This window comes from Thalassophryne amazonica, unplaced genomic scaffold, assembly GCF_902500255.1.
Source record: "Thalassophryne amazonica unplaced genomic scaffold, fThaAma1.1, whole genome shotgun sequence".
Taxonomy (NCBI): Eukaryota; Metazoa; Chordata; class Actinopteri; order Batrachoidiformes; family Batrachoididae; genus Thalassophryne; species Thalassophryne amazonica.
In genome coordinates, this window is record NW_022986283.1 from 117770 (window position 1) to 133376 (window position 15607).

A 15607-nucleotide genomic window follows, 5' to 3' on the forward strand; every position below is an offset into this window, starting at 1 on the left:
CACTCTGGCAATAACATGAGAACATGAAAGATGGAAAAGTGTGCTTGGGGTGAGACAAGTGCAGGGACGTTAAATGAAGAAAGCGATGAAGGAAACAATCTTCACTAAAATTTGGTCAACTCCTCCTTGACCCAAGGAGCTTCTCAGCATACAATATCATTATAAACCACATTTTCAATTTTAGTATCCACAATCAAATCACTGACATTCACTATCCATACCCACATACTGAAAAAAATAACACCAGATGAAGACTAGGCCTACTTACGAGGTCTGTCCAAAAAGTAATGGACATTTTTATTTTTTTCAAAAACTATATGGATTTGAATCATGTGCGCTTGCATCAGCCAAGCTTGAACCTTCGTGCGCATGCGTGAGTTTTTTCACGCCTGTCAGTTGCGTCATTTGCCTGTGGGCAGGCTTTGAGTGAGCACTGGTCCAGCCCCCTCCTCAGATTTTCATTGTCAGGGAAATGGCTGAGCGACTGCCGCTTTGCTCCATGAAACTTTTTTCAGAAACTGTGAGACAGCCATGTGGAAACCATTCGGAAAATTCAGATGGCTTTCGGTGAAGATTCTATCAGCGTCACACAGATTAAGGACCATTACAACCGGATTAAAGACGGCCCACACCGGCGGAGGGCGTGCCGCATTCCGAGCGGCCATCGACAGGCTGAAACGACCAGATCATTTCCAAAGTGAAGCCTGTGTTGATCTGGCACGTCGTGTGACTACCAGAGAAATCGCAGAAAATGTGGACATCAGCACTTTTGCGGCACATTCCACTGTTACAGGAGATTTTGTAATGAAAGACGTGCGGAGGAATTCACGCGTCGGGACGGAGCTGCTCATGGCGCACAACAAACACCTCCGTGTTGGAAACCATTCGGAAGATTCAGACGGCTTTCGGTGGCTTTTCAGTCGAGTGAGTATCCGAGAAATTGTGTAACAGCTGGGCATGCCACAACATGTCCTGTGAGACTTCCAACACGGAGGTGTTTGTTGTGCGCCATGAGCGGCTCCGTCCTGACGCGAGAATTCCTCCGCACGTCTTTCTTTCTTTCTTTCTTTACTACACGCACACATAGACACATGTTAACATGTAAATGTAAACGTATTAATGTCTGTGATCTCACCACACTGTGTCACGTAAGTATGCTAACGATCAGTGTTGGGGAAAGTAACTTTGGAAAGTTACTTCATTAGTTAATCTATACAGTTATATTTTACAGTTACTTCTTACATTTACTTCATTAGCAGCTGCGGACACCTTGTCAGTAGCTGCTGAATGTAATTAATAAAGTTACTCATAATCTAATTTGGTTATTTTTAAGATTTAGTACTCAGAAAAGTAACTATTAGTTACTTTGCTGATTAGTTACTTTTCTGATTGCTCAATCTTACGAGTAACCAAGTTAGATTACTCGTTACCTTATTAGTTACATTACTTATTAGTTGCAAGTTTTCTGCAGATTCTAATAAAGTAATTGCATAAAGCTGCTAATGAAGTAACTGCATAAAGCACCTGTATAAAGCAACTAAAAAAGTAACTTGTCAAAGTTACTTTCCACAACACTGCTAACGATTATATAAGGCTGTGTCCATCTCACTTAGCTGTGGCTCGAAATTATACATGAGTCTATGGGAATGAACCGCAGCAACTGCGATAGACTGTGTATCATACTCGGTCTCATCCTTGGTCTTGTACGCTGTGGCCTCGGCCTTGAGTTATTGATGGAAATCTGTACAATTTCTAATGTGTTTTCCTTGAAATTCACATTGTAAATGGCTTTTTTCTCAATAAAAATAAATTGTTTTGCATCTGAACTCTTCAGCAGAAACTAAATGGGAACATGACTGTGATCCAGCCATGCAGGTATCCAACCCACATGTTCTATCTTTTGTGCAGAGTTACTTTGTAATTCAGTTTCAGGAAACTGAATGGCAAATGAGAGAGTGGAGACATGACAGCCACTGCATGACAGGAAAGATCACAAGGGACGTCAGAGTATGAGCCAATATGAGATGAGACACATCAGCTGCCTCCATATATTTGTCTTTGACACAGAGACTAGATGGCAAACTGCAAAGCAAACAAATGTGCAAAACTATTTGACAAATTTAATTTTACACCAAGGTCAGCATTACAGTTGATGTGGAGAGTAAAACTCCAGTTTTCATTATTCAAATTGTAGCAGAATCCCCCTCAGATTTGGAAGTGTGTTGGTGCTGCATGTTGCTACATCTGCATCCTTACAGATCTATGTTGGGTCCCAAAAACAATCCAAGCAAACCTGTCTATTTGGGGGGGATGATGGTCTAGTGGTTAAGCGTTTGGGCTTGAAACCATAGGATCCTTGGTTCAAAACCCAGCCTGACTGGAAAATCACTAAGAGCCCTTGGGCAAGGTCCTTAATCCCCTCGTTGCTCCCAGTGTGTAGTGAGCGCCTTATATGGCACCACCCTGACATTGGGGTGGGGTAATGTGAGGCATTACTGTAAAGTGCTTTGAGCGTCTGATGCAGATGGAAAAGCGCCATAAAAATGCAGTCCATTTACCATTTATCTAGGCATGCAACCGAGATTGTACTGTAGATCCTTCAAGGCTCAACAGTGCTGTTTTATGGAAGTACAAATAACAAGGAAATGAATGAGAGACATTATAAAAAGGTCAAGTCTGAGAGCATGCACTGGTGTTCATCACCACATCCACTACAACATGAAGCCACCCCATGTTTTAGATGGCAACTCCCCGGGCAACCAACCAGTTCATTCCCACTTCTCTAAAATAATCTGCCACAGCCAGGTGATGTGGCGGTGTCACCTTGGCTTCTGCAGCCACTGGGGTCTTCAACACTCAGGAACCTGCGTGCTGGATCATGCACAGAGAAACATGCCGCATGGCCAAAATGTCAAAACTGATGCTCCCGCACAATGCAAGTCAGTGCCAGCCCTAACCCATTTGGTGCCCTAGGCAAAATTTTTAATAGCGGCCCCCACCCCCACCCACATTCCTCTTGACGATCAATGCATGTCAAAACCTCCACCAACTATTCCAACCCCAACGAAACAGTTTATTTTAGTAGGTCAGGTTAGGCGAACCTCACCCCAAAACGCCTTAGGAATTAGCAAATCATGGGTGAAGGCAAGTTAATGCTGCTAACTACCTGATACAATGCAATGGAAAAAATAATGCATCACACTATTGTGCCGAGCTGCAGGTACAGACCACCAACCTGAAGGTACATCGCCCCCTTTGACCCCAAACAAATATGAGATAAAAATGCTGAGGAAGTAGACTGTCAAGTGACAGCCCGAGTTTTGGTAATTTATTCTTTAACTCATGTGATTTGTCTCCAAATTATGTCAACATTACAGGGCATCATAGCAGTTTACTCCTGTGAGATCTGTAGATGTAGATTATCTTGAGTCTAGTAGTTTTTAGATGATTACGATTGAGATGGGACCCTTTTTGGCATTTTGTGCTGTTTTCATAGCTGCCATTACCAGTACAACTGCTGTCATGTTACATTTTCAAGCTGGTGACAAGAAACTACAAATAGGGACTGTTTGCGATTTGCTCCTTTGCTTACATTTGCTCACGCATCCAGTGCTCTTCAATGAAGTTTAACTCAGCCAGTGAGATTATTGCAACCGTGGAATAATGCACAATGCCTGCAGTGTGAGGTACTAAATGTAGAATACAAAAAGTAGCCTAGCATAAGATAAGATAGATCCCCACCTTATAGGACAGAGCGCTCATGTGGCAGCAATGTGATAACCCATTAAGTTCGGTACCACCTCAGATATTTTAAGCACGGGTGGTCATGGAGGGAATTAAAATCCTGATGCTGCTTACTGTCTTGCACTAACTGTAATGTAGATGCACATATCAGTGTTCCTTTCAGAAAGGTTATTTCTACTGGAGTGAAAGTAAAACTTCAAATGCCTTGCAATGCACTTCCCTGGCTGCACAGTTTAAATGCTCAACACGGCATATGGGACAATGTCGGCTGTTGAAAGCACTGTGGTAATTGGGGCCAATGGAATTTTTCCTGCATCATTAAAAAGGGATTGGCCTGTTAACTGCGTCCGTGGGAAGGGCTGTTAGTTAGCCCAACAAAGGTGCTCTGCAGCCCCCCCCCGAGATAAAGGGCATCGCAGGGCCTTGTCGAATCCACCTCTAATCCTTTCTGTGCCGTTGTACCGATACACTCTAAAGCCTTTGACCACTTCCTACTCTGATCTTTAAAGATATGGGTGACATAAACAAGTTTCTGATCTACAGGCTTGCAAATTCCCTCCTCATATTCTGTTGACAACTGGCACAGACAGAGCACAAAATCTAATACAGATTTCTTTAACTAGTTCCAAACAAATCGTCACAGCACTGTCATCACAATCAAATTTTAGCAATTAATTGGTTGACAACAGATAAACAAAAGGCATTCTCTAAAAGTACTGGATAAAACCTTTATAATTATGAACATTTTATTGCAGTACTTGTTTCTGGAATGATATTAAAAATATTGAGTTTGTGCTACAAATCTAACACAAATCAACTCTGTGTTTATCAGAGAATAAGACAAAGAAGAAGAAGTGCCTTTAGTGTTACTATTTGCTGTTTTGCACTTGTGAATATCACGCCGTCTGGCGGTCCGTGACTCACACGAGAGTTCTGGTGTCGCAGACCAAACGGTCTGCCCCTAAAAATTGGTCTGCCTTTTGCATCTGCGTATGTGTCATTTCGGAGCTCTGCCGCACGTCTAAAACAGAGTCTCTTCACCCAAAGCGATCAAATGAATTAATGGGATTATTTACCATCAGATGACAAGGGAAAACCTCTGAAATCATTCTAAAGTCAGTTTTAAGCAGAAACTCTGCGAAATTCTGTGACGCTTTGAAATGGCTGACGTGCAGTGAATGCAACAGCTAGCAGCTCATTTAGCTGCGGTGCTCTGATCCCTTCCACCGCCTTTTATGATGAAATAATGCTGAATTTATGTGGAAATGGTTGTTGTACAAAAGCTTCAGATATCTGTCGCTGAGATAGATGATGACTGGAGGCAGTTTGAAGCAGAAACGAGGTTTTAATCCATGAACCGTGGCTACTGACGCATGCGCAGATGTAAAAAGTGGGCCGATTTTTAAGGGGGACTGTTTGGTTGGCGACACCGGTTTAGGGCACAATGTAAACACACCTCATGAAGTATGGACAACAAGACAACATCGGGGCACATCAGAAGTTCATCACATGTGCTACACCTCCTCTAGTTAACCCTCTCAACTTGAGAGAATGTGTCACTATCATAATCACTCGTGAACTTGCTGAATCAGTGCCATCCACAACGTCAGTAGCCATTGTTTACATTGCTTTGAAAATCTGGAACTCTGCTGGTGCATTCTGGGAAGTGCAGGGGTATTATGGGAAATGTTAAATTGCCGAATACATAAAACAAAATTTGTTCTCTGCTTTTAACCCATCCTAATCACAGGTAGACCCAATCCAGCCACTAGGAGTACTGGCCATAGTCTGGCTCCCAGGGACCGAATGTAAAGACACTGCCTTGATCAGAAGCAGAGAAAGGAGCAGACTCTAATGAGCATGTTTTTCATAGTGTGAGGAAACCAGAGTGCCCAGAAGAAATGCAGGCATCATGCAAACTCCACACAGAAAGCAAGTGGACATGGGTGGGGTTGAACCCCACCCATGTCCACTTGCGTTGAGGCAATAGTGCTAACCACAGAGCCACTGTGCTACAAGAGGTTGTTAATATTCCAGTGTGCACTTTGTTTCTTGTGGTTAGTTCTGATACACATTGTTTTCCAGTGGCAGCAGAGTGACCAAACCTCTTGATGAAACAACCAACTCTCAAACTGTTAAATACTTTGTATCTTCATTGAAACTATTAACTTGGACTACTATATTTTCTGGAGTATAATTCGTACCTGGCAAAAAGTGCATCTTGAAGAGGAAAAAAATTGTAAATCAGGTGAACTGGTGTATAAATTGCACCTTTTTTCTGTATGTGGAACTGATTTTGTAACACAACATTTCCCTGAAGCAAGCTTAACAATGGACAGGAAATCAGTAGGGCATGTGCACACCACAGTCTGTGTTGTTACTTAATATAACAATTGTTTCAGTTCCAAAAATAAGCCAAACGGTGCGAGACGTCGCGCAGCGCTCTCAGGCGCCGTCGTCAGCCTGTTTCAAGCTGAAAACCTCCACATTTCAGGCTCTATTGATCCAGGATGTCGTGAGAGAACAGAAAAGTTTCAGAAGAAGTCGGTTTCAGCATTTTATCCGGATATTCCACTGTTAAAGGAGATTTTTTTTTAATGAAAGACGTGCGGGCGGATTGCAGCGTCGGCTCGCAGCCGCCGCGACGCTCCGCCACAGGAAAAACACCTCCGTTGGAAGCCTTAAGGACAAGTTGGAACATGTCCAGCTGTTAAACAATTTCTCATATACTCACTCCACTGAAAGCCATCAAAAGCCGCCTGGATTTTACAAATGGTTATCAACACGGAGGTGTTTTTCCTGTGCCGCTGCACCGCGCCGGCTGCGTCCCGACGCGCGGACCCGTCCGCACGTCTTTCATTAGACAAAGGAATTCCGACGAGGGGCTGGACGACTCCTCCCACAAGGAGTGCTCACAGGCGAATGACGTCACGCATGCGCACGAGGGTTCAAGCATGTCTGAAGTAAAAACATATGAATGAAATCCATATAGTTTTTGAAAAAATAAAAAGGACCTATACTTTGACAGCCCTCGTATTTCTGTTATTTTGAGCATTTTAGTTCAAACACCTGGAATAATATGGCTTGTAGTGTGATCAAATGTTGTAACGGATTGTCTACAATGTCCCTGCTGCATTATTCATGCTGAGTGAAATTCTCGTCTTATGTAATGTTGTATGCAAACCAGTGTTAGGACTTTTAGCAGCTATTAGTAGCTTGATCCATAAGATCCCATTAATGTACAATTACTGGGAAAATAAGTGCCTCATAACTTTTAATGCCAACACAAAACAAACCATTATGACAACCACTGCACAGTTCCTTAAAAATATGATTGAATAAACACCCAAACTGAGGTTAGCCTGTTAGTTTAACTTGTTCAGATTCAAAGACAGAGGAGTGTTCAGGCTTCTTTGGTCACACTGAACCACCCACACACCACCCCTTTGTCCATTTATGGATTCATTGTGACATAGGCAGAATAAGAGCTGCCACCACTGCCAACATGGTGATGCCCAGGTGGGCTTCATACTGGCTCTTTTGAGTCTCAAAAGAAACCCAAAGGGTGACGTCATGCAGGGTTTGTTCAGTATATATATACAGTCTTTGGGTGAGACAGACCACGAGTAGCTAAACTAAAATTGTATCCAAATGTCGTTTGTTGTCCAATCAGCTGCTCTCATTTTTTGTTCAGGGTCGCCACAGCAGATACAGCCAGATCCACATTGATATTTGGCACAAGTTTTATGCCGGATGCCCTTCCTGACGCAACTCCAGTGCAGCCTGGAAAAACACACACAGCCGCTGGTGTTCCAGAGTATCCAAGTACTCACCAGGTTCCACACTTCTTAGCTTCTGAGATCTGACGGGTTCAGGCTGACACAGAGCAGATCGGCTGCTAAAATTACATCCAAATCAATGGGACAAAAATAAATGCTACTGAAGCAGTGTAGCGCCTGGGGTGAGGGTGGTGCAGCTTCACCCACTGTAACAATAAGATGTCTTGCCAGAGGGCATTGTGGGTGGAGTGTTTTTTTTTTTTTGGTAATAGCAAAGAGCTGGCAGTTGTGACAAAGCACTTGACAAGCTGAAAGAGACCCCCTAATTTCAGATTGACCTCATCTTGTTTTGTACTATCTGTTGCTGGTTATGGAGACATGTGTCTGGTGCTGGGCTGAATGTATGGGGGGGGGGCTGCAGATGGACTGACCGTTATGGATGCAGTCATATATTCCCAAGGGAGGAGGCAGAGGTTAAGGATCAAAACCCAGCCCTGTGTCTGGGGAGGTGCACAGATCCAAAATGAAGCATTACACTGGCTGGCCACATTAGGAGATTTGCACTGTTAATGCAGCGACAGGATTGAAAGCAGCGTTCAGCAGCGGGGATGGTGTGTTTTTAGAGAAAAGGGATATTGTGCATCTCTTGTGTCAGTCCGTTGCAATTTGCTGTACAATGTAGCAATGCAGATGGCGTGTGCTGCAAACTGCAACACACCGACGACTGCAGAGGGCTTTTAATTAAGGGATTTGTTCATTTTCTATTCAACTTGACAGAGATGAATGGGGGAGCATCGCCTGCCCAGCTCATGATCGGCTGTTCTCTGACTAGGAGGCTTCTGAGTGGAATTGTCAGACTAAAGCTGAATTTATGCATGAAAATTATTTTTAACACTTAAGTACCAGATTCTTTGTATTTAATTAATATGAAAAGAATTAGATGTGCCCTACATAAAGGACTAAAGAACTATATAGAGAAACAAAGAGCAGTCTTTGTTTAATATATTACTGCTACTTTTTTATTGCATCATTTAAGGTCTAAATTGTAAATTAAAGGGGTCATGCTGTAAACATTTTTCTGCAAATTAATATTGGCCACAGTATATAAGCAGAAACATGGATGTTCCCAAAAAAGCCTATCATGCCACATTAATTTTAATTAATTTAATTAATTTAATTATTCATGATCAGATGATGATCATGAACGCTGATCTGCTCTGTTTAAGCCTGATCCCGTCAGATCTCAGATGCTAAGCAGTGCGGGACCTGGTTAGTACTTGGATGGGAGACCTCTTTGGAACACCAGCGGCTGTGTGTGTTTCTCCAGGTAACACTGGAGTTGCGTCAGGAAGGGCATTCGGCGTAAAACCTGTGCCAAATATCAATGCGGATCTGGTTGTATCCGCTGTGGCAACCCTGAACACAAAACGTGAGCAGCCGAATGGACAACTAAAGATGATGATCATGAATAATTAAATTCCATCTATCCATTTTCTATACCTGTTTACTCCAATTAAGGGTCAGGGGGCTGCAACCCGGCTGATTTCTATAGAACAGCATACAGCCGGAGCAAGTTTTCACCGAGCGGCCAGTCATGGAAGTACTGGGAAGAACCGGGAATGAATTCTCGCCATCGGATTAGTCACTTCAGTGAAGTGATGTGGCACAGACAATGAGAATATGCCAATTTCACTTATTCGTGCATAATTTTAGGGTTTACAAACATTTTTGACAATTAAACTTTATTAAGAAAAATATTAGCTGTTGTAAAGTTAGAAGAACTAAATTTAGAGGAAGCCAATTGGTCTGCTAATAGTTTTCAAAGCTAACTGAAAAGCTATTCTGCTTGTAACATAGTAATCTGCTTTATTCATCATTGCTGTATAAACTTTTATGTGTTTTAGAAGCATTTTTTGAAAACAGTGCTATTTCCTCTAAAGTAGTGGAGGAGTTGCTGTCTTTTTGGAACTCGGTGTGTAAAAGTGATCAACATTTTGTATGCATTATCGGTGCTTTCTTTGTTGATGCCATGCACAATACACCAGAGTAAAACAGGAACCTTGAAGCCACTGAGCCGCATGTTATATTGGCCCCCATGCAATTTACATATGGCAGCCATTCATCTTTTAAATGTTCTCTCATGATTTCTCTTGTGTATGCAGAGCTGGAGTTGACCTTGAAAATGGACCGTGTCATGTATATGTTCACAACAAACTGTCGTGCTGATATTTTTTTGCATGCTTTCTGCAACCTAGACATGTTTGCAATGCAAACTTTAAATAATACAGTCTTTCCAAAACACAATAAATTAAACTGTAACTTTAAAATAGGAGACATAAAAATGACTTTTCCTTCTGCTTTCTTTTTCACTGGCTGATTATTAGACACTAAAGTAACTGCCATCGTCCTTGCAGTCAGATCAGGTATCAACTCTCTTTTTGTCAGTGGGCCGTCCTGGGATTTGACTGACACACATGGCATGCTCTGTTTTAATGTATATTAATGAAGTTAAACGGCTCACTGTAGCAAGGAAACAAAGGAGCGGAGGAGGGCTGGTTGTGAGCACAAATCCGAGGCCTCGGGGGACACTGAACAGGTGTGGGGGTTGGGGGGAGGGGGCGTGACTTCATATGAAATGACTCTCATGGATGCTCATCAGTGCAGGAAAGGATCTGTGAATGCAGTCATATATGCACAATCTTGACTTTTTACCGCCATCTGTGGTGCAAAGAGACCTGCACTGAGAGTCCTGTCAATCACACAGTGAGGGCAAAAGTGTGGGATCAATATTCAAGAGTAAATATTCCTTATTACTAGTTGAGTTAACGGTTTTAAAAAGGAATAGTTTGGGCCATGTATCATCCTTACTTATCACATTACGGGATAACATAGTTCACGTCACTGAATCCAATAGACGTAGACCTTGTTTGACCTTTACTTTGGAGACCAAGCATTCAGCACTGTCAAAACTATTCCATTTGTTAATCCTATTAGCTCAACCAATAATTTGCATCACTTTTTACCAAAATTGGAGCAACTTTAACTTTTGACCCCTGTACAAAATGAAACTGACCTTTGTCACCATTCTTGCTGTTTTTATCCCGTAACTCCATAAAATTCAGTCACAGATAGTCCAAACTATACCTTTTTGGAATCTTTATGATCAGGCAAATAATGTGGAATATTTTTCAATATGATTGGAGCATCTTTTAATTTTGACCTCTGTGTAATTCTTCAATTGACCCCTACCTGACCACCAATTGAAAAGTCAAGTGGCCACTTGGTTTTTTCAAAAGAGGAGTGTCTAAGGAGTATTTCTGCCGAATTTGATGCTTTTATCACCATTTAAATGATTGTTTCAGTTATCTGCTGCACTATTAAGCCTTTCTGCAAAACACGGGTTGTCTGCACACTCATTTGCATACTGGGCTGTGATTGGTCTGTGCAAAGTTGTGATACAGAAAATTGTGCTTGTTTACATATTTGCAAGAAACGTACAAGTTGTTCCATTCCGCATACAACTGGAAAAATTAAGAGCAATGTAACATCAAACTGTGGACATGTCACAATGTATAGAAAATAAAAAAACAGAATAACAATTTTGAGTGGATCATATTATATATGCTTTTCAGCATGTGAATGTAGGGCAGCAGGTGGCTCATAAATAGATTTTTTTTTTTTTTTCGTTTTTAAAGATAAATCTCCTGAGTCTGTGGACTATTTTTGTCTACAAAGATGAACATTTCTTTTTCAAGACACCCATTGTTGCACATAAGTCTCTTACATGTAAATGTGGGGCAGCTTACCACATCCCCTTAAAAAGGGTGCATATGTCCATTTCTCTACTAGACAGTGTGGACACCTCCGCCTGCATTTCATCAGATGGCCACTTGAAGACTGCTGCAAAAGCGATTCAATCACCATAGAACCCCATGTTAAAATGTCTAACTTCACAGCAGAAATAAACTGGTTTAGGTCTCTATAGATTATAGGGTGGTGGTGAATTTTTATATAATTTATATAATTTTTATATAACTCATCAGTTCAAGTGATTTACAGCTATAAAGTTAAGCAGAATTAGAAGCAGGATTAATTTAAATGACAGCTATTGTGATGGAGGCCAGCAGGAATCGCTGTGCAATAGCTGGCAGTAAAACCTCACTCCACAACAGCTAAAAGGATTCTCTGGCCAAAAGTCCAGGGCCCAGGTTTTGGCTGACTGGTCACTGAGTGTTTGCCTCCCATGCCAGAGTCTGTGAGCTTGGTGAGCTTGCATCCTGATGGGAATAAGTGGAAGGAGTCAAATCACAAAACACAATGCAGAGCAGCTACACTATGAAGATGTCTGTGCAGAGACCAGGTGGCAACTGCCAGCACAGGCTGCTACCAATGGTATTGAACATACGTAGTTGTGCTTAAAATATGAGATAACATGGCTTGCTGTGTGGTTAATGATACCAACAAACTATCGAAGAAGTCTGTGCTGCAGTGTTTTGGTGGTGTGGGGTCATGTAATGTGGCTTGGTGATGGGGGAGGCATTTGCGCCAGACATACAGACACACACCCATGTACATATACATACGAGGTCTGTCCGTAAAGTATCGTACCTTTTTATTTTTTTCAAAAACTATATGGATTTCATTCATATGTTTTTACGTCAGACATGCTTGAACCCTCGTGCGCATGCGTGAGTTTTTCCATGCCTGTCGGTGACGTCATTCGCCTGTGAGCACGCCTTGTGGAAGGAGTGGTCCCGCCCCCTCGTCGGATTTTCATTGTCTGGAAATGGCGGAATGAAAAGGACTTTTTTTCCATCAGAATTTTTTCAGAAGCTGTTAGAGACTGGCACCTGGAAACCATTCGAAAAATTTATCTGGCTTTCAGTGAAAATTTTACGGGCTTTACAGAGAATAAGGACTTTAACTACAGGTTTAAGGACCCCTTTAAAGGACGGTCGGTGCGCCGCGCTGCGAGCTGCGACGATGCTGCACAAACCACTGGATCATTTCTAAGCTGATGGCTCTGTGGATACGAGACCGTCGTGTGCTCTTTCTCTGGTTATCACAAGACCTGGACATCAGCCATTTTCCGGCAGATTTCACTTTTAACAAGAGATTTTGTCATGGAAAGCCGCGCGGAGGCTTCGCGCGTCACGACCGATTCGCTGATGAAGCGAGACAAAGGAACACCTCCGTTTCGGAGTGTTAGAGGACAAGTTGGGACATGTCCAGCTCTCCACAAGTTCTTTTATACTCACTGGGCTGGTAAGCACTGAAAGCCGAGATAGACATGTCCCAACTTGTCCTCTAACACTCCGAAACGGAGGTGTTCCTTTGTCTCGCTTCATCAGCGAATCGGTCGTGACGCGCGAAGCCTCCGCGCGGCTTTCCATGACAAAATCTCTTGTTAAAAGTGAAATCTGCCGGAAAATGGCTGATGTCCAGGTCTTGTGATAACCAGAGAAAGAGCACACGACGGTCTCGTATCCACAGAGCCATCAGCTTAGAAATGATCCAGTGGTTTGTGCAGCATCGTCGCAGCTCGCAGCGCGGCGCACCGACCGTCCTTTAAAGGGGTCCTTAAACCTGTAGTTAAAGTCCTTATTCTCTGTAAAGCCCGTAAAATTTTCACTGAAAGCCAGATAAATTTTTCGAATGGTTTCCAGGTGCCAGTCTCTAACAGCTTCTGAAAAAATTCTGATGGAAAAAAAGTCCTTTTCATTCCGCCATTTCCAGACAATGAAAATCCGACGAGGGGGCGGGACCACTCCTTCCACAAGGCGTGCTCACAGGCGAATGACGTCACCGACAGGCATGGAAAAACTCACGCATGCGCACGAGGGTTCAAGCATGTCTGACGTAAAAACATATGAATGAAATCCATATAGTTTTTGAAAAAAATAAAAAGGTACGATACTTTACGGACAGACCTCGTATACACACACACCTGCACTTTATTAGGTACACCTTGCTAACACCATGTTGGACCCCCTTTTGCCTTCAGAACTGCCTTAATTCTTGGTGGCATCGATTCAACAAGGTGCTGGAAGTAATCCTCAGTGACCAGTATCTCTGAGGACTGCAACACCTTGACATGCCCGCATCACACAGTCGCCAGTTCAACCAGTCTGCCCATTCTCATGTAGGCATTTTTGTTCACACAACTACAGCTCACTGGATAACTTTTTCGGACCATTCTCTGTAAACTCTGGAGATAGCTTTGCATGAAAATCTCAGTAGATCAGCAGTGCATGAAACACTAAGACCAGCCCGTCTGGCATCAACAACGATGCCACATTCAACACCACTTAAATCCCCTTTCTTACCCATTTTGATGCTCGGTTTGGACTATGGCAAGTCCTCTTCACCAAGTCTAGATGTCTAAATGCATTGAGTTGCTGCCATGTGATTGGCTGATGAGCTATTTGTGTTAACAAGCAATTAATCAAGTGTACCTAATAAAGTGACCGGTGACTGCGCGCGCATGCGCCCCCCCCACACTAGACTAACGAATGGGGGGCGTGGTCACAAAGCAAGCAGACATTCAAATATCAGCCACGTGTTTCACACAACACTAAATCTGCATGCACAGACAGAACTGAGGGACTTTGGGAATGATTAACATGAAATTTCAACTCTCTCTAATCATTAAATGTTGATGAAAGCAATTTTGCACAATATTACACCTTTAAACAACGTGCTGTTGATATCTGCAGCATAAAATACACCTGTGTGCATCACATAGATAACCTGTTAATTGTAAAATTGACATTTTTGGCAAGATACTGTAGGCTGATGATTCCACAAATCCAACAGAAAAAAAATATCATTACAAATAAAAGTCCAGCATTCTCTCATTCTAATAGGACAACTCATTTTTAGTGGTAAAAGTGTGGGGTTTTTTCTGCTGTGCAGCGCAATGATGAAGTTGAAGAAGACCACGCCCCCTTTGTTTTATTCTGGGACATTTATTTGCACCTGTATGTCAAGTGTTGTGCGGAGCGGGAGGACAGACTGGATCAAGCGCCTCATGTTAACAGTCGTCTGTGGATTTTAAACTCTCAAGCTGCAACAGGATGGAGTTTTTCCACCGCGACCTCTTGGACGCGCAGTCTCCTTACGACTACACCTTTAATTTTTGGAACGACTACCTCGGCCTGTCGACACTTGTGGCCAAAAATAAGATGAACATCCCGTCGTGTAGTTCGAACTCCATCACCGAGTCTCTTAAAGCCACGCTGGGTTTGGACGATTCTCCGGTTTGCTCGTGCGTAATTGGCCACGGCAGGGACGGCGATGCGCAGTTGGACTGTTGCACGCCGGCGATCTCCTACGATGTGGTGGAGCGCATCTCGCTTCTCAGGCCGTACCACTACCTCGCCGGAGATTCTCCGCTGGCGGACCGGGATTCACCCGTTTACAGAGGGAGCTTTACCGGCCTGGACCTGCTCTCCACGGACAAGAGGCACAAACAGACGCAGAGGGCCAAGTCGGAACCGAAGGTGTGCGTGTTCTGTCGGAACAACGGGGCGCCGGAAGAGGTTTACGGCACTCACATCTTGAAGTCTGCGGACGGCAGAGTCCTGTGCCCCATTCTCCGCGCCTACACGTGCCCGCTGTGCAGCGCCAACGGCGACAACGCGCACACCATCAAGTACTGCCCGCTGTCCAAAGAGCCGCAGAGCCAGCGAGCGGCCAAAGGGGGCAGAGCGCTCGGAAAAAGGCTGAAAATCTTCTAAAAGAAATAAAAATTAAATAGGAGATTACTGTGGCAGCGCACAAATCTATTTGCGTGAACGCGCCGCGAGCAGCGCAGCAGTTGAACCCAGTGATTAAAACGAGCCAAAGCGCGCACATCGACCGGTGAATGCATGAACAACTTTCACCAGAAAGTGCTGCTTTGAGTTTGCCAGCGTGCAGCTCCATTGACATGAGATGAATGTTTTAGTCTCATCACTTCACCTGCCGCAGCTTTTTTTTTTTTTGTATCGCGCGCAGTTTTTTCGCAAAAACCTTTTCTACCAAAGGAATATACACTTTTATATTCACAGTCTGAAGGTAGTTTCTGTGTTTACATGTTGGAT

The 15607-nt window shown here is 43.2% G+C and overlaps 1 protein-coding gene across 1 annotated transcript; it reads left to right on the forward strand.

The window, feature by feature from the left end:
• The first annotated feature begins 14468 nt into the window (after positions 1-14468).
• LOC117505975 (nanos homolog 1-like) lies at positions 14469-15274 on the forward strand. The gene has a single exon (XM_034165520.1). It carries the CDS (start codon positions 14600-14602, stop codon positions 15260-15262), a length of 663 nt encoding a protein of 220 aa, XP_034021411.1. The 5' UTR covers positions 14469-14599; the 3' UTR covers positions 15263-15274.
• Positions 15275-15607: the final 333 nt, after the last annotated feature.

What these genes read in the sequence shown, in the direction of transcription:
- LOC117505975 (XM_034165520.1), top strand. Translation starts at nt 14,600, where the DNA reads ATGGAGTTTTTCCACCGCGACCTCTTGGACGCGCAGTCTCCTTACGAC.